Consider the following 15,905-nt stretch of genomic DNA (forward strand, 5'->3'; position numbering starts at 1 on the left):
CTTGTATAAACATGGGTCTGATTGTGCCCCAGCATCCTTCCAAAAATCGTGCCTGCGCCACTGTAGATGCCAGTGCCAAGAGTTCTGATGATGGAAACACCTTCATGGCCGAGCGTATTTACCTACACCAAGGTCTTCTGCCAAGTGAAAGGTGAGCACTTTGTCATTATTCCTTATCAATAAGGAACTGCGGCAGCTGCCAGGCCAGCCAGGTACATATAGCAGAGCTGAACCGGCGACCGTTAGATAATACAGGACAATGCTCAGCCCTGTCCTCATATGGCTCTTGCTTCTAGCTTTTACCAGTGCTGTTCCGGTGAGTACAGGTGTGAATGGAAATGTTTTACTTTACAGTCACAGGTTGAAAACCTATCCTGATCATGTCCAGTGGACACGGGCACATGGGTCATTACGTGGTCAGGAGTGGTCTTCAGCCTTTCTGGTTTCAAGGCTTCCACACGCTGAAAGCAAGCAGAAATCCTGAAAGTGATGAAGTGCCAAGTAAATCATCTTTAATTTAGAACGTATATTAACCTGATTGTTATTAGTAATTATCTTAATTTGTTTGCAGATAGTGAACAGACTGCCGTTGCATGGTGAGTACTGGGCTCTATATTGCACATCAGCTAGTTTCATGCTCAGAATGTGGCACAGGCGCGTTCCGTGGCAGAGAGACCCCGTGCATTTACTGACGAGCGATAGAATACAGTATGCAACAAAACAGCCCACTTATTACAACTATCCTGAAAGTACCTGCAAGGGTTTATTCACACAGTGCAGTAATAGTGTGGATTTACCATAATCTCTGCAAAACCTTGTCCCCAGTCAGGAAAAATTGTGCAAAAAGAAATGCAATATGACCACCCTGTGTGAATGCTCCCTTAATGGGTATTGGATGTTATACTGTTATCCATATAGTAATGGGGTCCGCAGCCGCCTACCATATTATATATAGTAACTGGCTTCAAAGGATCTAAAAATTAAAGTTTTCTTAACTGGGTTTTAAACCCCTTAAAATAAGGTCTATAATTTAAAAGAGAACACTTTTTTTTTTTTTTTTTAAGATATCCACCACCACCACCAAATTCCGTATAACCACCCGCCTCTGCGTAGTGAAGTTTTGCTCATAGACTAATCACTGACCCTAGAGGTGTCAATGGATGAGAAGTTAGTGCTTCTTCTGACAAAGGTCCTACAGTGGATATAAAAAGTCTACACACCCCTGTTGAAATGTCAGGTTTCTGTGATGTAAAAAAATGAGTCAAAGATAAATCATTTCAGAACTTTTTCCACCTTTTAATGTGACCTATAAACTGTACAACTCAATGGAAAACAAACTGAAATCTTTTAGGTGGAGGGAAGAAAAAATATAAAAATAAAATACTATGGTTGCATAAGTGTGCACACCCTGAAACTACTACTTTGTTGAAGCCCCTTTTGATTTTATTCAAGCACTCAGTCTTTTTGGGTATGAGTCTATCAGCATGGCACATTTTGACTCTTCTTGGCAAAAACCCTCCAGATCTGTCAGATTGCGAGGGCATCTCCTGGGCACATCCCTCTCCAGATCACCCCACAGATTGTCAATCGGATTCAGGTCTGGGCTCTGGCTGGGCCATTCCAAAACTGTAATCTTCTTCTGGTGAAGCCGTTCCTTTGTTGATTTGGATGTATGCTTTGGGTCGTTGTCCTGCTGAAAGATGAAGTTCCTCTTCATGTCCAGCTTTCTAGCAGAAGCCTGAAGGTTTTGTGCCAATATTGACTGGTATTTGGAACTGTTCAGAATTCCCTCCAGCTTAACTAAGGCCCCAGTTCCAGCTGAAGAAGAACAGCCCCTTGGCATGATGCTGCCACCACCATGCTTCACTGTGGGGATGGTGTTCTTCTGGTGATGGGCAGTGTTGTTTTTGCGCCAAACATATCTTTTGGAATTATGGCCAAAAAGTTCCACCTTGGTTTCATCAGACCATAACACCTTTTCCCACATGCTTTTGGGAGACTTCAGATGTGTTTTCGGAAAATGTAGCCTGGCTTGGATGTTTTTCTTGGTAAGAAAAGGCTTTCGTCTTGCCGCTCTACCCCATAGCCCAGACATATGAAGAATACGGGAGATTGTTGTCACATGGACCACACAGCCAGGACTTGCCAGATATTCCTGCAGCTCCTGTAATGTTGCTGTAGGCCTCTTGGTCGCCTCCCAGACCAGTTTTCTTCTTGTCTTTTCATCAGTTTTGGAGAAACGTCCAGTTCTTGGTGATGTCACTGTTGTGCCATATGTTCTCCACTTGATGATGACGGTCTTCACTGTGTTCCATGGTAGATCTAATGCCTTGGACATTCTTTTGTCCCTTCTCCTGACTGATACCTTCTAACAATGAGATCCCTCTGATGCTTTGGAAGCTCTCTGTGGACCATGGCTTCTGCTGTACGATGCGACTAAGAAAACTTCAGGAAAGACCAACTAGAGCAGCTGCACTTTATTTGGGGTTAATCAGAGGCCCTTTACATGATGGCCGGTGTACGCTGACTCCTATGTAACAGGATTGTGGATGTGATTGCTTCATTCTGAACACAGCTACATCCCCAGTTATTAGAGGGTGTGCACACTTATGAAACCACATTATTTTTGTTTTTTTTTGTTTTCTTACCTCCACCTAAAAGATTTCAGTTCGTTTTTCAATTGAGTGGTGCAGTTTATAGGTCACATTAAAGGTGGAAAAAGTCCTGAAATGATTTATCTTTGTCTCCTTTTTATACAGCACAAAAACCTGACATTTTCATAGGGACGTGTAGACCTTTTATATCCACGTTAGATACAAGGACTCAATAAATATTACATTTTTTAGTGTAAGGGCACCGCAATGGGGGTCTACTACAGGCCATCGTATTACATTTATAAATGCGTTCTACCTCACAGGTAATATGTCTTTCATCCATCAGATGCTTCAATAACCAAAGGTGAGGAGACTGAAGATGTCTTCACAAAAATATTAAGGTCCAACAGGGGTAAGATTTTTTTTTTTCCCCTTTTTTCTCAGCACCTAACAAAGAATTGTGATTCACCCCATTATCTGTATTCACTGTTCTGTCCTTTAGACTCCACAGTTAAGTTGTACCACGGAGATATTGTGATGGACACAAGCTACAGTGCCATAAAGTGCACCAGTTGTCTATGGACTAAATCTGAGGATGGCGTGGTCAGGGTGCCCTACAAGCTGGCCCCGGATTACAGTAAGTGTCTGACGAGGGCATCCAAGGCCAGAGCTCCTCTGCAAATTCAGTTTATGCCTTGTTCACATTTCATTTGGGAAAAATCCATTAGTGTTTCATCTGTGAAGAATCCATGTATGGTCCATGTGTCAGATTTTTACCCTCAGAACATCACCTACCAATGGTCCGTGAAAAACCGACAGAACACGGATACCTTCTGTCTGTTTTTCACGCACCCATAGACCGCAATCTGTGTGTTTGGTCTGCATCGCGGACCAAATTATGGCATGTCTCTGTGACTTTTTCATTGACTCGTGGAGAACATGGGCCGCACACGTCCATGATTCACTGAAGTGTGAACAAGGCCTAACGGTGACTTATCATATACATTCCTGTGGCTGTATACGTTTTCATGAGGCTGGTAGAGGTGGACATGGTCATGATGCTAGGACAAGTCTCTTAATCCAACCCAGAACCACAGAAGATGACCACTGTTGGAGGTACTTCACCAGCAACATTTTAAATCAACAGCCGAGTGGTAAACGCTATATTAAAACGTAACTAAGTAAAAATGAATCCAGATCAGAATAATGTAAAATAGTAAACCTCATAGATGTACTCAACCCCTATGATCAGCAGGGGTACGAGCGACTTGTACAGGGTACACAGCGGCACCCGACCAGCGAAAATGAAAAAAGAACCAATAGTTTCCTACCGCATCCAGTGTGTAGGTAGGGTGTCCATCAGGCATAGACTTGTACCGGTGGAAATGAGTGCAGGGAATGGATAAACGCCTGACCCTACAATCGCCCTATAGATGGGTGCTGTGCTGGCCCTAAAACGCCTAACCACGGAGCACCCGCCCAGAAAAGGGAGGCCCCATCCGGAACCTTACCCTGGCACTAGATGGCCCTAGAAAAGCCCTATCACAGTGATGGCTAACCTGCGGCACTCCAGCTGTGGTGAAACTACGACTCCCAGCATGCTTCATTCATTTCTATGGAGTTCTGAGATCAGACAAGCAAGTGTACATCTTGGGAGTTGTAGTTTTACCACTGCTGGAGGTTAGCCATCACCGCCCTATCGCCTAGTAGGTGGGTGCCGCCACGTACACTACTCTGCCAGGGTGTTTGCAGTACATATAGGGTAGAAAATGCTATCTATGCCCTGGGTGAAGGAAAACCTATGATTCAGATGCGGTTCGAAATGAATAAAATTCCGGCAATGCTGTATTGATAAATGCGCATATGGTAGTACATCTTTCTGGTTCCAGGGGATGAAGATAAAAAACTGATTACCGAGGCCCTCGAGACCTTCAAGACATTGACTTGTATCCAATTTAAGGAAAGAACGACAGAGAAGGACTATCTGAAAATCCACTCTGGAAGCGGGTACGAGTAAAAGACAAGAATATATATAAGCTTTATACTGTCTGAGGTTTCCATGTAGTATCGCTGATGTCATCCCATACAATACCGTACTTGAGCAGTAAATGTCAGGCCACTTTACCACAAAGGAGGACAACACTGCTATAAATGTGCAGTGCCAAGGTGATGTTAGGGTAATTACCCAATACTGTACCAAACCAGACAGAACTTGATCATAAAAGCTGCCTCATTACAGTCACAGCCTTGAGAATTGTACAGATGTCGAGTATAATTTTGTGGGACGTTTTTGGCTATTCATTGTTTGCTTTGGGAACATATTTTAAGGTTGTTCTGCCAACAAAATGCAAGTCAGGTGGTTGTAAGTCCCATTAAACTATTATTCTTACTAAGTAGACACTAAACTATAATACTACCTCTATACTGGATCCTATGTACAAGAATATAACTACTATAATACTGCTCCTATGTACAAGAATATAACTACTATAATACTGTTCCTATGTACAAGAATATAACTACAATAATACTGCTCCTATGTACAGGAATATAACTACTATAATACTGCTCCTATGTACAAGAATATAACTACTATAATACTGCTCCTATGTACAAGAATATAACTACTATAATACTGCCTCCTATGTATAAGAATATAACTACTATAATACTGCTCCTATGTACAAGAATATAACTACTATAATACTGCCTCCTATGTACAAGAATATAACTACTATAATACTGCCTCCTATGTACAAGAATATAACTACTATAATACTGCTCCTATGTACAAGAATATAAGTACTACAATACTGCTCCTATGTACAAGAATATAACTACTATAATACTGCTCCTATGTACAAGAATATAACTACTATAATACTGCTCCTATGTACAAGAATATAACTACTATAATACTGCCTCCTATGTACAAGAATGTAACTACTATAATACTGCTCCTATGTACAGGAATATAACTACTATAATACTGCCTCCTATATACAAGAATAGGATCGCCACGACAGTCGCACGCTAACCAGCCATGTTGATCCTATTAATTTCTACTCAGCGATCCTGGCCGCGACCAGTGTGTCCATGTAGCCCGAGCCTTAGACATTTATTGTCACCTCTTTGCCTTCAGGTGCTGGTCTTCGATTGGGAAGGTTGGAGGCGCTCAGGAGTTGTCCCTAATGAGCGGTGGGTGTATGGCGACAGGCATAGTTCAGCATGAGATCGAGCACGCACTAGGTTTTTACCACGAGCAGAGCCGCAGTGACCGCGACCAGCACGTGGACGTCATGTGGCAATACATCAACAAAGGTAGCAGTCTTCCACCTTCTGGACCCAGTTCACTCATGACGCCTGCAGTGACTGCAGCTTTTCTGTTATATAATTGCAGGTGATTGGGGTGAATTTGATTTGGTCGACACAGACAACATGAATCTGCCATACGATTACGCCTCAGTCATGCACTATGGAAGGTAAGGCTTTTCTCAAATTAACATTAGCGTCCCAGCAGAGAATAGCCTGCGGAGCGCTCTGGTTCTGGCACTGCCGGATGTTACTGCAAGAGGTCCACCTGGGCGTTACCAGTTGGGGGGTGTGTCCCTGTACAGTCTGCCACTGGCAGCACTGATTGGATAGTGTCAGATTTTGCCAAGACACTCCCACAGGTGGTAACACCCAGCTGGACCTTCATTGCAAACTGCTTGAAATTCATTCATAAACTTCTAGTATGAATAATCGGGGGATGGCAGATGGAGAATCTGGGCCTCATCTTCTTCCGGATTCTTTCCATGTCTTTGCAGGTTTTCCTATTCAAACACGTCTGGCGAGCCAAGCCTCAATCCGAAGCCGGACCAGTCGGTGGCAATAGGACAGCGATACGGGCTGAGCCCATTAGATGTCTCCAAAGTGAAGAAGCTGTACGGCTGCGGTAGGTGGGCCGCTGGGTGTGGGTGTTGTACTATTGAAAAACCCCTTTAATGAATATGCATTGTTAATTTCAGTGAAGCCGAGCTGCAATACCAGACACAACCTGTGGACAGGTGTGGCGTTGTTTTTGGAAGAAAGCAGCTATGTTTCTCAGACTCTGTACAATTCTTTATATGCTAGTGCAGTGATTGATATTTTCCCATGCCCCCCCCCCAGTAATAAGTGGTATGGTCCAGGGAAGAGATAGGACTCAGATGGCACATCTGTTTTTTAGATATTTGCAGCTTTTTGTTAACCGGGACCAATGGAACCTTGGACTTTGAGACCTTCACGTCGTCCCACAAGGATTCTACAAGCTGCCTTTGGCTTGTGAGGGTCAATAGGAATAAGGTGAGTGCGTCTGGGGTATTAGTCATGGCAGAGTAAAAGAGACTGATGCTATATGTGCCCAAATATGCTGCCCCCTTCCTATGTTAGAGTACTAGAACAGGAACACTTTAGGGGATGGCAATCTGGGCGCTTGCCTAGGGCCCCAGTATATTTTGGGGGGCTTTCTAGGGCACAAGCCTCAGTAACAAGCAAAAACTGCATAGTCCTATGCGATGTGCATTTGTAGAGTGACCATATGGCAGTATTATGTGGTCTCTTTAAAAGCTCACTAACTTTTCACAAAACAAAAAGTTTTGATCGGAGGGGATCTTTTTTAGTTCTGAGACCCCCACCGATCCCTACAATGAGGAGAGAGAGTTTTCTCTCCTCGCTACACGAGACGGGACTTCTGTGGGTCCATCTCGATTCCACGGAGATAGAGTGCGATAGGCGTGCACTTCTCTACCCTCATTCTAGGGATCGTGGAGCGTCTCAGCGCTCAGACCCCCACCGATCTACATTTTTTATATGTCTGTGGAAAGTTAGTGACCCTTTTAAGGGAGTATTATTGAGATGCTGCATATGATTCGGGCACTGTATGGCGGTGTTATGTGGGAGCTCCATAGAGTATGGCACTGTATGGCGGTGTTATGTGGGAGCACCATAGAATATGGCACTGTATGGCGGTATTATGTGGGAGCTCCATAGAGTATGGCACTGTATGGCGATATTATGTAGGAGCTCTATAGAGTATGGCACTGTATGGCAGTGTTATGTGGGAGCTCCATAGAATATGGCACTGTATGGCGATATTATGTGGGAGCTCCATAGAATATGGCACTGTATGGCAGTATTATGTGGGAGTGCCATAGAATATGTCACTGTATGGCGGTGTTATGTGGGAGCTCCATAGAATATGGCACTGTATGGCGATATTATGTGGGAGCTCCATAGAATATGGCACTGTATGGCGGTGTTATGTGGGAGCTCCATAGAATATGGCACTGTATGGTGGTGTTATGTGGGAGCTCCATAGAATATGGCACTGTATGGCGGTGTTATGTGTGCGCTCCATAGAATATGGCACTGTATGGCGATATTATGTGGGAGCTCCATAGAATATGGCACTGTATGGCGGTGTTATGTGTGCGCTCCATAGAATATGGCACTGTATTGCGGTGTTATGTGGGCGCTCCATAGAATATGGCACTGTATGGCGGTATTATGTGGGAGCTCCATAGAATATGGCACTGTATGGCGGTGTTATGCGATCATTCCTTTTCTAAATGATGCCATTGATGGTCCATAAGTGTCTGAATCTGTGTTCTGTGTTTTACAGACTTTTTTGCAGTTTGATAAATTTGACCTCCCCGCTTCTGCTGAATGTACCGCATATCACATTACGGTATACGACGGACCGAGCAAGACGTCCCCTGTGCTACTGGACAGAATGTGTGGCGCTCATGAGCTCCCTCTGATGGTGGCGTCTAAGAACTCCGTGCTGGTGGAGTTTGTTTTTGAGGGTCCTCTTGCAGCCGTTGACGTCAAGGCTTCCTATGGTTTAGGTATCTGAAGCAGATAAGCGCAGTGTGTATGTACGCCTGTGCGTCCCTCTGTCCTCTACAGGTCATTACTGGGCTCCATTAACCCTGGGGGGGCAGCTACTGGCTTCTCCACCTTGCAGTTTACACTTTGCTATTGATCCTCTGTGATTTCAACTGCAGCACAACTCTCTCTTATTAACTATATTACTTCTTTTTTTTATTGGCCTGCCCGTTTAAAGGGACATTTCATGAAATTATTGACATATTACTCTCCCTCTAGTGGACTGCGGCGGCACTTACACTACCGATAACGGCACCATCACATCCCCCTCCTACCCGGATCCCTATCCGAACTTGTCAGACTGTATCACCGCTATATGGGCTCCTGAAGGCCATCAGGTAAGAAATATTATATTAGACATAGTATACCTTAAAGGGGGTTTTCTGGGACCCGGAACAGTAGATATTGCCATGCAGGGGGCAGGGATTAAAGGGGTTGTCTGACTTCATGTAGAGAAAGTGAATACAAGGCACTTACTAATGTATTGTGATTCATCCTTTGTTGGCTGGATTCATTTTTCCATCGCATTCTACACGGCTCGTTTCTAGGGGTTACGACCACCCTGGAATCCGGCAGCAGTGGTCGTGCTCGCATATTATAGGAAAAAGCACCGGGTGGCTGGTACTGTGGGGGTGAGCATAGGCACGCACGTGCAGCTTCTCTCGTCCCGCCTCCTCGTACCTGCACTGCAGCGGTGGTCGTAACCATGGAAACGAGCCGCGTGTAATGTGATGGAAAAATGAATCCAGACAGCAAAGGAGGCAATATGGAGAATAACAATACATTAGTGAGTGTCTTGTATTACCTACATGATAAATGGTTGGGTGGGCTCCGTTTGACGTATACGTTACAATAAAAAGCCTACAAAAACGCCGCGTTCTTGTATCCTGCAGAGTCCGGTAAAAAAAAAAAAATATATATATATATTTTATTTTATTTTTTTACAATGGAACCCTATGGTGAACGGATGCTGCTGTATGGCATAAGTCTGAGGCATCGTTTGACGTATACGTTTTTTGACCGCTGCTCCATTCAGACGAGGGGGGAGCACAGGTCTCCTCTCTCATGATCAGCTGGGGGGCACCGGCGGTCGGACCCTCACCTGTACGGGGCCTGGGATCCACTGTCTGAATGGAGCAGCAGTCACGCACATGCGCTGGCGCTCTGTTCAGCTCTATGGGGCTGCCCGAGACACAGACGGCGGGCGCTTGTACTCTGCTGCCTCTGACAGTCCAGTATGGCTGAATGGAGCGTGGGAAATTCCTGCCTGGCTGACTCTCTATTCAGATGGGGGGTCACAGGGGCCCTATTCTTGTGGCCCCAGCGGTCGGACCCTTGCCGATCAGACGCTTATCCTGTGGATAGGTGAAATTGTCACAATGGGGCAACCCTTTTAAAAAAAAATTCCCGCCTGCTGCCAGCACTTCGCTCCCTTCTACTCTGTTGGGTTGGAAGTCTACACAAGGACCGCTGGTGACATGCGTAGGTAGGGCACACAACCGAGGCCATCGACTGGCCAGCGGCGGTGACGCCCGTGATTGCCCCATACCAATATCACGTCATACTCGCCACTAATGGCTGATCTCACATCTTCTTGCAGATTGTCCTGAACTTTACGGTTTTCGATGTGGAGTACTCCAGCTCCTGCCTCTATGATTACCTGACTATTTATGACGGGGGCAGAACAGACTCCCCGTTGTTGGGCAGATACTGCTCCACCGGTCCCATTCCCACCATTATCTCCACAGGGGACGTTCTCCTGCTAGAATTCCGCAGTGACGTCTGGTTCAACATGGACGGCTACTCGGCCAACTATTACTTTGGTAAGAAGCTTTTTTTCTTTTGGACCAGCACTTACTCCTTAATCCAGCTCTATCTAAAGGGGTTGTCCGAGCCGTTCCTCATCAGGGTCTGATCGGCAGGTTGCTGGAAGGGGCTGCGGTGCTTGTGCAAGTTTCGATGGTTACCTGCGCACTGTCTCCAGGGGTGCGGTGTAATTACGTTTGTACCGTTCAAGTGACTGGGGGCGGAAGCTGTAATTTACTGCAGGATAGGCTAGGTCAGTGTTTTCCAACCAGTGTGCCTCCAGCTGTTGCAAAACTACAACTCCCAGCATGCACGCACAGTCTACAGGTATCAGCCTACAGCAGGCCATTGTAGGAGTTGTAGTTTTACAACAGCTGGAGGGCCGCAGTTTGAGGATGCCTGGGCTAGGTCCTCAATATCCATAGTCTGGACGACCCCGTACCCATCTTGAACGCGGCCCCATCTTGCGACCACTGTGAAATGAAATGTGGTCGTGCGTGCATGGCTGTCTCCATTCAGTGCCATGCAAAAAAAATAATTATACGTTTAATTCAATAAAGAGGCTTCTAACCACCATGCCTCAAAACATGAGCCAACATTGGGAACCTGTGGGAAAGAGATAAAGAAAACGACTTGCCTGTTTACAGCCACTCCGCTGCAACGCCGAGACTCCTTTACCTGCTGCTTCCGCTTCCATACCAGGTCACGTGGACTGCTGCAGCCATTCACAGGCCTCAGCAGTAACGTGAATTTGTCCACAGAGGCTCATCGGCCACTTGTTGCTGGGGGCACATCATCGCTCAGGCTGGTGAATGGCTGCAGCAGTCCTCGTCACCAAGGACCAGACGTCGAATCGCAGTGCCCCCCGTGATAGTCCCAAATTTGGAGCGACTGTCCCTAATTTTCAGAGACGCTCCTGTCAACTTTAGGCTGTAATGGGACAAAATTGGGTTGGGCTTAGAGGGTGGTTGGCGTGATTTGGGAGCGTACCAGGGCCCCCGTACCAGTCGTGTGGGATAGTTACAGTAGGAATCGCCCCTTTTTGTCATGGAGGGGCTGACTATATAACGCGAGCCTCCACTTTGGTTGAGTTTGATCCTTTCCATCGTTTGATTTCCTATTTTTCAGTGAAATCTCCATCGGTGTAAAGCCGCCATATAGGTGCATGCAAGAAGAATCCAGATCTTCAGGGATCCAGTGACTATAAACTGCAATAAAATAAAATAAAAATTCAATGTAATATAATGTGTCAGTGATGTAGCAATAAACAATCAGTGTGGACTCGGTCTCGGCTTGTCATCTCTTCCTTACGTATTTGTGGGGTCAGACCTCGCTACCTGTTCTTGATGCTTACCAGCGGGTCTCAGGCTGCTCTCCCTCCCCCATGCTTTATACTGCAGATCTTCTTGTACATTGGCTGTTGATCACGATGCTCTTCCTAAGTTGGCGACTCCATTGACAATCTGCATTCAGAAAATGGGCAATTTTTTTTAATTAAAGAAATCTACAATCTCTGGAAACCGCCAGGAAGCAGCTGCAGACAGTTCTCATCTTACTGTGATTAAACCCGTGGACAGCAGACATGGAATTGGCCTAGTGTGACCTGTCGAAAGTCGGCGGCGATCACCGCCCAGCGTCTCTCCCGCACGCTCCTCAGCCGACATACTGTGCTCAGCATCTTTCGCCTTGTCATATGGCAACAGAAAGTTTATTAGAACGCAGATCAATTCTCATTCACAACCCCATGTAAGCTCAGTGACAGCCCCCATCAGGGCGGCCATATTGGCTGTCACCCAGCTTTCCTAGAGAGAGGGTGGAAAATGTGCCATCAATCACTTATGATACTGGCGTCTTATGCGGCAGAGTGACCTTCGGGCCCCCCCGGGCACCAGGATACACTTGTCCCCCTGGTCGGGACAGCACCGGGTATCAAACATTCTTGTGCTTTTGTTGACTCCGTTTTTCCACTTTTAGTCTTGAGCAAATAGCTGGCGCCAGGTTCACTTGACACGATGCATTCCACCATGGCGGCGTCCGCGCTGAATGACGCATCTGCTGCTCTCCGTACACGGCGGCCACAGCTGGGGCAGCCTCTTCCAGGCCCCGGGCCCCTCGCTGTCGCTGCTATTTGTCCTCCTATTGTCTCCATGTTGTCTCTTACTACACGGTTACTCAGAGACTGGAGATCCATGCGAGTAGCACGTCTGCGGGGCGCAGGCCATTGTCCTGAGTTTACTTACTTAATTAGCCATTCAATAGGGGGCACTGTTTGACCGCCACATGTGCGGGCGACAGATAAATGGGTATAAAATACGGCGACAGGAGAACCGCACAATGGCTGTTTGTTTTTCCTGCTGGGAGACGACGGCTGCACGAAAAGAGATGGGGGCGAGACGAGTGTGAGCGAGCGGGCTGCGGACACACGGACAGCTTTCTGGAAGGACAGATACAACTTATTTTTATATATATATTTACTCCTGAATCGGGAACCAGACTGTGTGGCGTTATCCTTAAAGGAGTTCTCTGGGATTTAACCCTTTGGCTACCGGAGTTTTTAAGTTTTTATTTTTCGTTTATGCGTTTTCATTTTTCTTCCCCATTTTCCGTGAGCCATAACTTTTTTATATTTCCAGTCACATAGCTGTCTGAGGGCTTATTTTATGCGGGACAAGTTGTACTTTCTAATGCCACCATTAATTATGGCATCAAATGTAGTGGGAAGCGGGAAAAAAATTCCAAACGCAATTCCCTCCAACGTTTTATTCCCACTGCGTTTTGTTTACGGCAAAACTGACCAATGCCCTTTATTCTCTGGGTCACTACGATTACAACGATACCCCATATGTATAGGTTTTTTAATAGTGTCAAAATTTATTTAAGCTTTGAGAATTATATTTTATTTTTTACATCACCATATTCTGACCCCCATAACTTTTTTTATACTTATGTCTACTGAGCTGTTTAGGGCCTCATATTTTGCGGGACAATTCATAGTTTTAGTTTTTAGTTTATTGATACCATTACATTTTGGAGTGTGCATGACTTTTGGATCACATTTTATTTCATTTTTTTTGGTAAGAGAAGCAATGAAAAAATGGCAAATCGGACATTTTGACCCTTTTTTCCATTACACCATTTGCCATATTGGATTTTTAAAAAATATTATGGCTGTTTTCGGTCGTGGTGATACCCAGGATGTTTATATTTATTGTTTTTTTTATTATTATTATTATTATACGGAATGGGGGTGATTTCAACTTTATATATTTTTTTTATATATTTTTTTCACTTTTTTTTTTTTTAATGTAATTTTAAGGCTCATAAATGACCTTATAAATGATTTTTTTTATTTTTCATTTTGACCTATAAGGGATTTAAAAAATGACAATTTCTTTGCATTTTGCTCATTTCTTAGGTTGGCCTGCCATCTGGTGGTCAAAATAAGAATTGCAGCATTAATGCTCTGAATTCCTTCATAGAGACTCAGAGCATTTAGCGCATGTACTGAACTCCCGATTGGCCGCACGGGGCTTCAGTACTAATCCCGGTTTTTGCGCATTCAGGTGCCGTGATCTCACTTGATCACGGCATCTAAAGCATTTAATTACCGCAATCGGCATTATTGCCGATTGCAGTAATTAGCTGCAGGTCTCTGCTGTTTGAAACAGCAGAGACTTGCCGGCCATGACGCCCGCTGCATGCGCGAGCGCGTGTCATGCTTGTACGCCGCTGGTAGCGAAAGGGTCAAAAGTTGATGACCTATCCCCATCGATATCTGATCGGCAGAGGTCTAACAGGTCCAGTTAAATGTTTGGCAGTATCTCTGGTGCAGGAGCGGAACTGGGAACTTAAAGTGGCCCTGGAAAAAAAAAACATATGTAGGTGGAGGCAGAAGAGTTTGTGTGCTATCCCCCCCCCCCCCCCCCCCCCCAAGGCATTGGCCCACCGGGAAAGTTCCCTGTGGGGTCTATGGCCAGGCCGCCCCTTCTCTGGTGTCAAAAGTCGCTGCTGAAACCACACAGCTTCATGCATTACGTATTGGACGGAGCTGGTTATTGCAGCACTGCTCCCATGGAAGTGAATGCTGCAGCAACCAGCTCTGTCCAATATATGGTGCCAGAGATACTGCGGATCGACGGGGGTCGCGAGGTGTCGGACCCCTAACGATCTGATATTGATAACCTGTCCTCGGGATAATTCATCAGTTGTTAAATCTTGGAGATCCCCCTTTAAAGGGGTTTATCTGGGATTTTGATACAGATGACCTATCTTCACCGTAGGTCATCAGTATCTGATTGGTGGGGGTCTGACACCTGGGACCCCCACCGATCACAGCGGCGTGGGTGCCTTCTCAAACAGCTGATCAGCGGGGGTCCCTGGTGTCAGACACTGATGATCTATCCTAAAGACAGGTCATCAGTATCAAAATCCCAGAAAACCCCTTTAAGGCCTCACGCACACGGCCGTGTTTTTGAGGTGCTGACGGATCACGGACCCATTCAAGTTGAATAAGTCTGGATCCGTCTGCGGCTACCGCATAAATCGCGGTCCCCAATGTACGGAACGCCCGGCAAAAGTCATAAGAAACTGATTTTGCTGCAGAGAAGTTCCACAGCAAGTAAGCAAGAAAACTGCAGCAGCAAAACCGCATCAAACCCCGTATATTGTGTTGTGTGTTCCCTTCTGTAGATTGTTTCAAATTACCAGAGGGGACACTTTCCTAATTCTCTGCTGGACTCCCCAGGTCTAGCAATGATGTGACCACCGCAGCCCGGGATTTCCTTCAGCGGTCTGGTGTCGACTCCTGCAGATCTGCAGAAAGGTGCAATAAAATCAACACTAATTAGATTTAATTCCTTCCTGTTGAATTTAGTGCAGATTTTACTGCTCTTTCCTAGACACCAATTGGCATGCTGCAGATTTGATTTTCTGTGAATGTGATGCCTAATCTGACCACTAGATGGAGACAAATACCCTAACATTTTTCCCATTGCAGAATACTATATCCATGATATAACATAGTGCAGTCAGCGGATCCAGAGCTATAGGAGCACCCCCAAAACTAAGGTATCCACTGGGTAACCCCTACCTTATTTTATATATATATATATATATACTAGCAGAATGACCCACACCTACAATGAGAACAGAGCGGGAAAATTAATGGAGGGTGCACTGCGCATGAGCAGCCGCCCTCCATTCATTTCAATGGGGCCGCCGAAAATAGCTGGCTCGGCTATTTCCATCTGCCCCATAGAAATGAATGGGAGCAGGGGCCACGCGTGCGCGGTGCGCTTCTATTCACTTGTATGAAAGCAGCAGGGAGAAGCACTTGGTGGACGGACCCCAGGAAACCCGGGGTCCTCCAGCCACAGTTCTCCCCGCTCTGTTCTCCTTGTAGGTGCGGGTCCAGGAGGTGGGACCTGCACCTATCAGACAATGAGGGCATATCCTAGCGATATGCCCCCATTGTATGTGATGGGAATACCCCTTTAACATGGACCTCCACAGCAGTCCGCCCTCTTAACAGTGACCTCTGCATTGCGCCACCCCCTCAACAGTGACCTCCACAGCACCCTGTCCCCATAAAATGTG

General features: G+C 45.8%; 1 protein-coding gene across 1 annotated transcript; it reads left to right on the forward strand.

Moving 5' to 3' along the window:
• The first annotated feature begins 11 nt into the window (after positions 1–11).
• LOC122920739 (astacin-like metalloendopeptidase) lies at positions 12–11,492 on the forward strand. The gene is made up of 14 exons (XM_044270453.1): positions 12–144; positions 297–316; positions 572–596; positions 2,941–3,006; positions 3,097–3,231; positions 4,484–4,601; positions 5,737–5,915; positions 5,995–6,076; positions 6,404–6,531; positions 6,805–6,920; positions 8,239–8,464; positions 8,724–8,842; positions 10,105–10,327; positions 11,439–11,492. The coding sequence occupies exons 1-14, from the start codon at positions 12–14 to the stop codon at positions 11,456–11,458; spliced, it is 1,590 nt and encodes a 529-aa protein (XP_044126388.1). The 3' UTR covers positions 11,459–11,492.
• The last annotated feature ends 4,413 nt before the right edge of the window (positions 11,493–15,905 follow it).

This window comes from Bufo gargarizans, chromosome 10, assembly GCF_014858855.1.
Source record: "Bufo gargarizans isolate SCDJY-AF-19 chromosome 10, ASM1485885v1, whole genome shotgun sequence".
NCBI lineage: Eukaryota > Metazoa > Chordata > Amphibia > Anura > Bufonidae > Bufo > Bufo gargarizans.

Bases quoted from the DNA above. Each gene is read 5' to 3' on its own strand.
- LOC122920739 (XM_044270453.1), top strand. From the start codon at position 12: ATGGGTCTGATTGTGCCCCAGCATCCTTCCAAAAATCGTGCCTGCGCC. The intron at 145-296 runs GTGAAAGGTGAG...TCTTGCTTCTAG, and splicing joins ACACCAAGGTCTTCTGCCAA to CTTTTACCAGTGCTGTTCCG. The intron at 4,602-5,736 runs GTACGAGTAAAA...CTTTGCCTTCAG, and splicing joins AAAATCCACTCTGGAAGCGG to GTGCTGGTCTTCGATTGGGA.